The following is a 7,933-nucleotide window of genomic DNA, read 5'->3' as shown; positions in this document are numbered from 1 at the left end:
ACTCCTACCTATGGCAGAACTGGTAATTAACAATCGCGACGCACACTCTATAGGAGTGAGCCCGTTCTTCCTACTGCATGGGTATCACGTCGAGCTACTTCAGATGCAAGAACCCCCCCGTATGGCGGAGACTCCTCGAGGACCTATACAATAAGTAGACTTTATCGTGCGGCGACTCTGAGAGGCGAGAGAATGGGCGTAGTCTTCAATAGCTATCGCGCAGTAGGAGTAGGAGGAGAGAACGAATCGAACGCGACAATAGGCACCGCAATTCCAAGTTAGCGACAAGGTATGGCTTAACTTAAGAAACGTATGAACGACGCGTACTAGTAAGAAACTGGACTAGAAGAATGCGAAGTATACCGTTACGGAGGTGGTAGGATCTCACAGCTACCGCCTGAACACCCCGCCAGGCATTCATAATGTCTTCCACTCAGACCTCCTTCGTACGGCCTTAACAGACCCTCTCGACTCGCAGAGAACGGACGATAACTAGCCTGCGCCGGTGATAGTCGGAGACGATGAAGAATACGAGGTGGAGGCGATCCTGGAAGATAGGGTCGTACGAAGAGGAAGAGGATCCCAGAAGTAATACCTGGTGAAATGGACTGGATACGCTGAACCAACGTGGGAACCGGCCGACGCGCTATAAGACTCCGCCGCGCTGAACACGTACGAGGCTTCCCAGGTAAGTATAGAAGGAGGGGGGGGTGATGTGATGGGTTAAACCCAGGAGAAGGCTCGGTTCTGGCGAACCAGCGCCAAGACCAACGCCAGGAAATACTGCCTCCTGATTAGTCAAGATTTACCTATACAATGTACAGGCGAAATGCTGCCTCCTGATTGGTCAAGACGCACACGGTGTAAGGGATACAAAGTCCTGACAGCTGAGACACCGTACGTAAGGGAAGGTAAGGAGTTGGAATAAGTACGCAAGGGAAGGTAAGGAGCTGGAACACGTACGCAAGGAAAGGAGTAAGGAGGTGAGGACAATAGTTACCTCCTTGCGGCGCGTTGGAGGATATAAGGAGAAAGGAAGGATAGCCATTCCTTCCTTCTCTCTCCTCAGATTTATCCTCCTTATTACTAGGTTGGCTAGCTAGTTACAGAACTCTTTCCAAACCCTCACAGAACCTAATACTTAGGAACTAAGGGAAAACGTACCTAAGATACTCATTATTAAATACTACTAGTACTACATTAGATTATCTAGAATCGAGCTTAGGGACTAGAATAAAGAATAATAGTACTAAAGAATCATTAACTAGATAATATAGAGAGCTATTCTATATTCCTAAACTCGGGAAAAGGGAGAGACGGATCAGAAAAAATGACCGCGTTAAAAGCTAGATCATCCTAAATAAAGGGATCCGCGTCTATTACCGCTATATCCGCACCATCACTATTATTAAGTAAACCTAGGGCTGCCGCCTCACAATCCGCTATGTCCTCCTAACGCTTCGTCAGGATATCTACTCTTTTATTCATATCAGTAATACGCTACTAAGTTTCTAATAATTACTTAGCTAAGGCTAACATTAAATTTTAGGCCTCCTAGCCTTACTGAATTAACTCCTACTTCTTATTTTCGAGTCGATCAAACTTAGCCTTAGAAAAGTGACTATAATAGGTTATATTCTTTTTAGTATAGGGACCGCACTTTAAATAACTACGATAAATAATGTAGATAGAGTGCGATTTAGTACACTCTAGGTAGGGATTAGGAGCGTAAGAGCCGAGCTTTATGATGGCGTTACCTAAGTTACGGTATCGTTAGGATTAAGGGGGTTTCGGAACCTTTAGTATAATTAGCTATAGGGAAGAAGTAAAAGGTGGAAGGGAAGGGATACGCTTACCTTAAGTACGTTAAGGGTAACGTATACGTTAAAGGAGGGGGAGGTGTTACGAACCGACTATATAGGAGGCCGAGGAGAAGGATAAGGGGGAAGGTCGACTAAGGAGAATATGTCAGACGCTAGTATCTTAGTAAATATATTAGTATAACCTAGCGGGGTAATAGAGTAATATACCTAGATAGGCTTAGAAATATATTAATATATTTGACATGTCTAATAGAGTAATATATTAAACATATATCCTAAGTGATATATGACCGCACTTAGTTACATAGTTCTCCTCGTAGTTAATAATAGTTATATAGAATCGAGTTCCTCACGATCATCTACTATACGTATAGGTCTGCATACTATACACTTAGTTTCCAGTCTTAGCTATAGCGTCCCTCCCTACTATATCACTAAGTAAACCACTGCGGGTTTGCCTGTGGACACCTCACGTGTCATATAGTAGCTCGTAACATACTATTACACACGCGAAAAGGTCGTAGATAGAACAGTGGTGTTCTCGTTCGTACTAACAACGGAGATGGCTATAGATAGGCTAACTAAGCCATTGAATCCTATTATGTTTGATAAGTTTAGGTAGATGATTAGGATAATGACTCTAGAACGAGTAACGAACGCGAACTGACGAGGATAGAAGCGATAACGAGGTTACGAGCGAATCACGAACGAGATCGATCGATAGCGACGTTAATAGGGCGATCGACGAATAGATCGATTAACAGAACGATCGATTTACAGCATCAAAAGGTGAATAGTTAACGGGCACTGTTATGGTTACAGTAGGCCAAATCACAGCGCGAAGTGTCATTAAGTTACCAGGGTTAGACGGGCCAATCAGATCGCGTAGATCAGGACAGGCTAGGACGCTTTGTAAAACAGGCGTTCCTGCGACCTAGTTATCAGGTAAAAGTTCAGTGTTTTACGTGGTTTACTCATGTTTTCGCCTAGTAAATTTGGCTGTGAACGCCATCGAGCGACACACGCCACTACAGGCTAAACATCGATGCCACAGCGGATTTTTTCATTTTACGGCAGATTTCGTGCCTTGTGTGGGGGGGTATTGCCCTAACCTGATTAGGAAGGTTATCCGGCTAGTTTTTACACGCCGGCAAGTCAAACTGCCGTGCGACCGTTCCCACTAGATAGAACAATTAATCAATTCATCAAGTTAGTTCTACACTTGTGAGGGTCGCAGTCAAAAGCTCGTCTTCAGGGTAATGATCCCGGTTGAGATGGTGTCCTTGTGTCGTGTTGAGGTCACAACTTGACTGATTCAGATTTCTCAAGTGCGCGAGCTCCGGGATTGTTCTTTGCGGCTCACAGGCGCTCACGGTTTTGCGATGGCCTGGCGCAAACCTCCTCCTGGCCTTTTGGCCGTTAGACACTTGATTCGGTCGCTGGATCTGGGCATTTGCACTCTTTTCCGACAGCGGCGCCCGCGGTTCTCTGGTCTGCACGTCACCTGGAGAACTAGTGGGGTGGTTCTGAACAGTATCTGGACACATGGGTGTCCCCTCTGTCCTCTCCGCTTGCGCGTAATGCGCGGGCAGGGAAGGAACAGCAGGCACGGCGGAAGGTTCCCGATAGACAGTACTTGGTCTCTCCCTCATCATTGGAGTCGATCTGGATGACCGCACCGTGGTGGGTCTCTCGGATTTCTTCCGAATTTCGCACTGGACATTCACGATAGTGGGTTCGTAGATTGTACTCTGGGATTCGAACTCGTGCACGGTGATTGTCGACTTGCTCGACCTGGTCCAGGTGGGATGCGGCACGGACGGCTCGGTCGCAGGGATGGGAGGTCTCGAACTTTCAACCGTGGAGTCGAATGTCTGTGCCTCAGTAGAGACCCTGGATATAGAGCTTCGGCTGATTGACCAACTGGAGCAAATTCGTCTTATGCGGCTCCCAATACCAGCATTGGGCTGCCGCAGGGGTTCAGTGATTTCTTGAGGTGAAGGATCTGACCGTCGTCTCACGGATTCGACTCGTCCGCGTCTGCACGACCTGCACTGTTGATCAGGAGCTTCGTTGTGCGGCCTGGACAACATCAGTATCCGGAAGTTCCAGACCTCACGAGCACTGACATTCGGAGTCCCTCGAGCATCAGACGGAGGACCTCAAATTGCTCTCTCAAACGCTGCTGATGGAAATCCAGCTCGGCCCTGCTCAAGGCGGCCTTTATTATCTTCTTCTTGTTCTTTTGGTCAAGAACATTCAAGTCGTTGCCAATGCCATATCCCTGCAATCTTCCCAACTGCTCCTCAAAGAGCTGCTGGCAACCACGAAGAGTCCCCTGCAGATCCTCGCATATGTTGTCCTGCCTTTGGGCATCCTGTTCTGTGCGCTCGCGGAGAATGCGTTCAATGTGAGACAAGGTTACCCTGATGACGCCACATTGATTGTCAATGCTTCGAAGCTCGAGAGGAATGTTCCGGATGGAGGAGGTGATGTTGTACAGATTAAGTACCACGGTGTGCACAGCGACGACTGCAGCCTGGCCAGAGCTTTAGTTCAAGGACGCGGTGGGTTTCTGAGAGCATTTTACCACGACTCCGCTGATCGGTTCCATCTGATGCACGGCGCCAGGCGACAAGGATGACGGCGGCGCAGGCCAATGTGTACCGCCGCGCAGTGATTGACATTAGGACAACAGAACGTTCTCGTCAGCAGACGGCAGCTCTACAAAAGATTCATATTCAACGGTGCACAGCGCGTGTTAACGCCGTAAACAAACATGTTGGCAGCCTCAAGCAACCCATTCCATGTCGAATCGCCCCTTTTGTTGAGGCTTGCTGCGCCCTCCAAGACCGTCTACAGCATGCTAGTGGGCACCTTTGCCGGGTGGCGCAGGCGCAGCTTCTTGAGGATGGACTCAGTCTCGGTGGTAAAACACGAGGAAGTTTGTCAAGAGTCGAGCACCTCACAGCCTTGCACGAAAGTGCGACGATCTCTGGAAGTGCCTATGTAGATGTATCGATAAGAGGGATACGCTGCAGAAGCAGGCCACGCTGCACCAATCATTGAACTAACTGATCGGATAAGTTGACCCCGTCACGACTCCTTTCCACTGCTCTGAGAAGCCGAATCTCGCGGCACAGCTCAAGGCTACGGTCCTCCGGGTTGCCGTAGCTGTTCTTCACTCAAGTCCTCGGTGGTTCTCCCCGACACAAGTGTATAGGCGACTCCGCCGAACGACAACGGTGCACCGCTTCCCACGCTTGAGTAGATGGCTCTGTCATGTTCATGCCCTTGACCACTACCAACGAAGAGCTGTACAACATCCGTTTGGCTAAACATTTCTGCATCGCTGCATGGCATTAGCCTTTAGGCAGCAACGCATCCCAGCCGTGCAAAGGTGCAAAGTTGCTCCGTGTCTGTCCAATCACGATTTCCTATCTCGGGCAGAAAGAAGCACTATCCAGCTCGAGGCGGGGTTTAGTCATGTGCTTTCGCGTGATGGCGGCGACATAAGCGAATGGATTGGACGCGTCCGAAGCCACGCCTGCAGCCCGTACTCGTGTTCGCAGGAAAGTGAATTCCTGACGGTCAAAGCATCGCCGATTCTTGCACTGCTAAGCGATTTCCAAGATGGCACGGTGCCGTCTAGAAGTGCATTTAAAGAGAGTGAGAACCCGGGATGAACAATGCGTCCTCAATATCCACTTCCCCACCTTCACTACGAGAAAGATATTCGTTTCAAGACTCGCTGATACCCCAAGCACTCAAAAGCGCCACAGCTTGCCACTGACAACTCGACATCATGTCTTCTGAAGCTCAAGCCTGGGTCCCGCCCGCTGAAGGCTCCCCGTGCTGGGTTGAAATTCCTGCCCGCGACACTGAAAAGCTCAAGGTAGGTCAACCGAAAGATTACTGCAGGAATTCCTCTTCTATCTCCGAGTCTGGCTGATATTGGTGTTGAAAGGCCTTCTATAGTGACCTCTTCCCTACTTGGACCTGGAAATCTGATATCTCCGACGCTGGGCATCAGGTCTCCTTGTTCGAATTCAAAGATCCCAAGGGTAAGAGAGAACCCTGCCTCCTCCCACAAATCGAGTCATGACTTACCAGACCGGCGGTTCCAGGGCTGGGAGGCGGGCTTGTCAAAATGCCTGACGGCTGTGGCCCGAACACGCAAGCTCTCGGCTCAGGCGTGACGATCTACCACATGGTCGATTCGCTTGAAAAGGTGTGCTTCCCCAATTGCCTGATTGTTGAGAAGCAGCGTCGAGAAGTCTCTGACTGGGATCCCCGCCTAGACTGAAGCTCGCGTCCATGAACTGGGAGGTAAGACAGTCTTGCAAAAGACCGCCCAAGGGGATAGCGGCGTCTACATCAATGTGACAGACCCAGAGGGAAATAGATTTGGCATCTACCAGTTGGTGCAAAAGTGTGGCTCTTAGGCTTGTCAATTTCGACAGATGATGATCGTTCAATCACTCCAATCCATAGCTCTGGAGGAGTTTCGATCCAAGTACTCGGTACTCCGTAGTCCAATGCAGAACCTGAATAGTCGAGCTGTTGACGCTGCTTTAACGACGTAAGGCGGCGTCACCAGACTTCCATTTACGGCTGTGCTGCCGGCCTTCACCAGGTCTTGGCGCCTTCACTTGGCCATCATCCCGCACTTCACGTGGGAAGCTGCCTTGCTCTATTCGCACATGTTCACTTGCTCTTCTCAAACCCCTTGTTTGTCCCGGCTATCACTCCTATTGTTCGAACAAGCTGACACATGACTGTCTCAGCCTTCTCCTGTTCACCATGAATGCGACTTGATCTTCTCCGACCACACCGGTCGTTTGTGTTAGTGCAAGAAGGAGGGAGGGGTAACCTCTGCCAGAGAAGCCACATTGACACACATCTCGCCACCATTTGTACTGAGACTGGGGCTCTTCTGACAGGAGGTACCTCAAGACGCACTTGCAACCATGTCCATCAAGTATGCACCCTCTCGCTTCGGCATTCATCAAGCATAAGCTCATGATGTCATCTGCAGTTGGGTTATGCTAGACGGCAAAGGAGGCTTTGTCCCGTTGCCATCAGAAAGGATCATCCACAAGTCATCACCACGAATTAGTCTCGCCATCACTACGCCTTCAACATATCCGGGGAACAATCCGTTGGCGATCAACTGCAGCTCTGGCATCGTCTATCTGACCAATCAAAGAGTAAGAAAACAGATGGGAAGAATCGTCTTCTGAGCTAGTCGTTTCTGACGCCGTGCGAAGATAGTGTATCTGCCCGAGAAATCCGCCTCGGAATTCAAATCCTTCTCTGCGCCACTTCTCAATCTGCATGACACACATCTTACCGTTCCCTGGTTTGGTCCCAATGCATGGCAGGCGATCTTACAGCCTGTTCCTGGGGGCAACATCCCGGCGACCCACGCGGCTGTTGAGCTCAAGTTGACCTTCAAAGAAGGCGGAGCTCCTGATTTCCATTCGACTTTTGAACAGATCAAAGAAAGACTCCAGCAAGTCGTGTCCGCAGCGAGGGAGAGCAACGTGACTGGCTCGCGGCAAGATGGCTTCTTGGGCAATGTGAACCTGGACAATGTCCATCTTGATCAGTTGCCTTCATATAACGAGTCTGGGCATGACCCCATAGCTCCGATCCAATCCACCACCACCAGTGAGGATGCAGATCCTCCTATTCTGGTCAGTCCTCGTGCGGCTCCTGCATTGAGGCGAGCTGGAACACCTCAAGAGGAAACCCAGGCACCGAGCGATGCGCCGCCGGGGTACGAAGAGACACAGCAGCAGAGCATCCAGGCTGAGCTAGATCGGAGGTTGTCGGACACTCGCGGCTGAACGGCAATGAAGGAGATCTCGCGAGCCAGCGGCCACTTTTCTGTTATTGTGCATGTACGAGGTAGAGATGGGCGTTCTCCCTAGAAGGAAAAGGTACCTTTACCGAGAGACCCGAGGCCAACCTCATTCAAATTTTCGGACGCTTCTTTTCCTTAGCTGCCAACGTCATGATACAAATTCAGCTTTGAAGGGAGGTTTCAGTGATGGGTGTCCTGCTTGAATTGGGGAGTCCGTAGAAAAAGACTGTCTTGGCGGCCA

At 49.8% G+C, this 7,933-nt stretch overlaps 3 protein-coding genes across 3 annotated transcripts; 2 read left to right on the top strand and 1 right to left on the bottom strand.

The window, feature by feature from the left end:
• Positions 1–3,028: 3,028 nt before the first annotated feature.
• On the bottom strand, positions 3,029–4,437 carry PV07_09022 (uncharacterized protein; the record flags this gene model as incomplete). Its single annotated transcript, XM_016396246.1, has 3 exons — positions 3,029–3,905; positions 3,953–4,362; positions 4,414–4,437. 3 exons carry the CDS (start codon positions 4,435–4,437, stop codon positions 3,029–3,031), a joined length of 1,311 nt encoding a protein of 436 aa, XP_016246102.1.
• A 1,066-nt stretch (positions 4,438–5,503) lies between these two features.
• PV07_09021 (uncharacterized protein) lies at positions 5,504–6,391 on the top strand. Its single transcript, XM_016396245.1, has 4 exons — positions 5,504–5,718; positions 5,791–5,887; positions 5,951–6,054; positions 6,125–6,391. The coding sequence occupies exons 1-4, from the start codon at positions 5,629–5,631 to the stop codon at positions 6,266–6,268; spliced, it is 435 nt and encodes a 144-aa protein (XP_016246101.1). The 5' UTR covers positions 5,504–5,628; the 3' UTR covers positions 6,269–6,391.
• Positions 6,392–6,533: 142 nt separating this feature from the next.
• Positions 6,534–7,931, top strand: PV07_09020 (uncharacterized protein). Its single transcript, XM_016396244.1, has 3 exons — positions 6,534–6,804; positions 6,862–7,033; positions 7,094–7,931. Exons 1-3 carry the CDS (start codon positions 6,794–6,796, stop codon positions 7,673–7,675), a joined length of 765 nt encoding a protein of 254 aa, XP_016246100.1. The 5' UTR covers positions 6,534–6,793; the 3' UTR covers positions 7,676–7,931.
• Positions 7,932–7,933: the final 2 nt, after the last annotated feature.

Source organism: Cladophialophora immunda, assembly GCF_000835495.1.
Source record: "Cladophialophora immunda strain CBS 83496 unplaced genomic scaffold supercont1.5, whole genome shotgun sequence".
Lineage (NCBI taxonomy): Eukaryota > Fungi > Ascomycota > Eurotiomycetes > Chaetothyriales > Herpotrichiellaceae > Cladophialophora > Cladophialophora immunda.
Note: the sequence above shows the minus strand (reverse complement) of the source record. Positions and strands in the feature narration are given on the sequence as shown.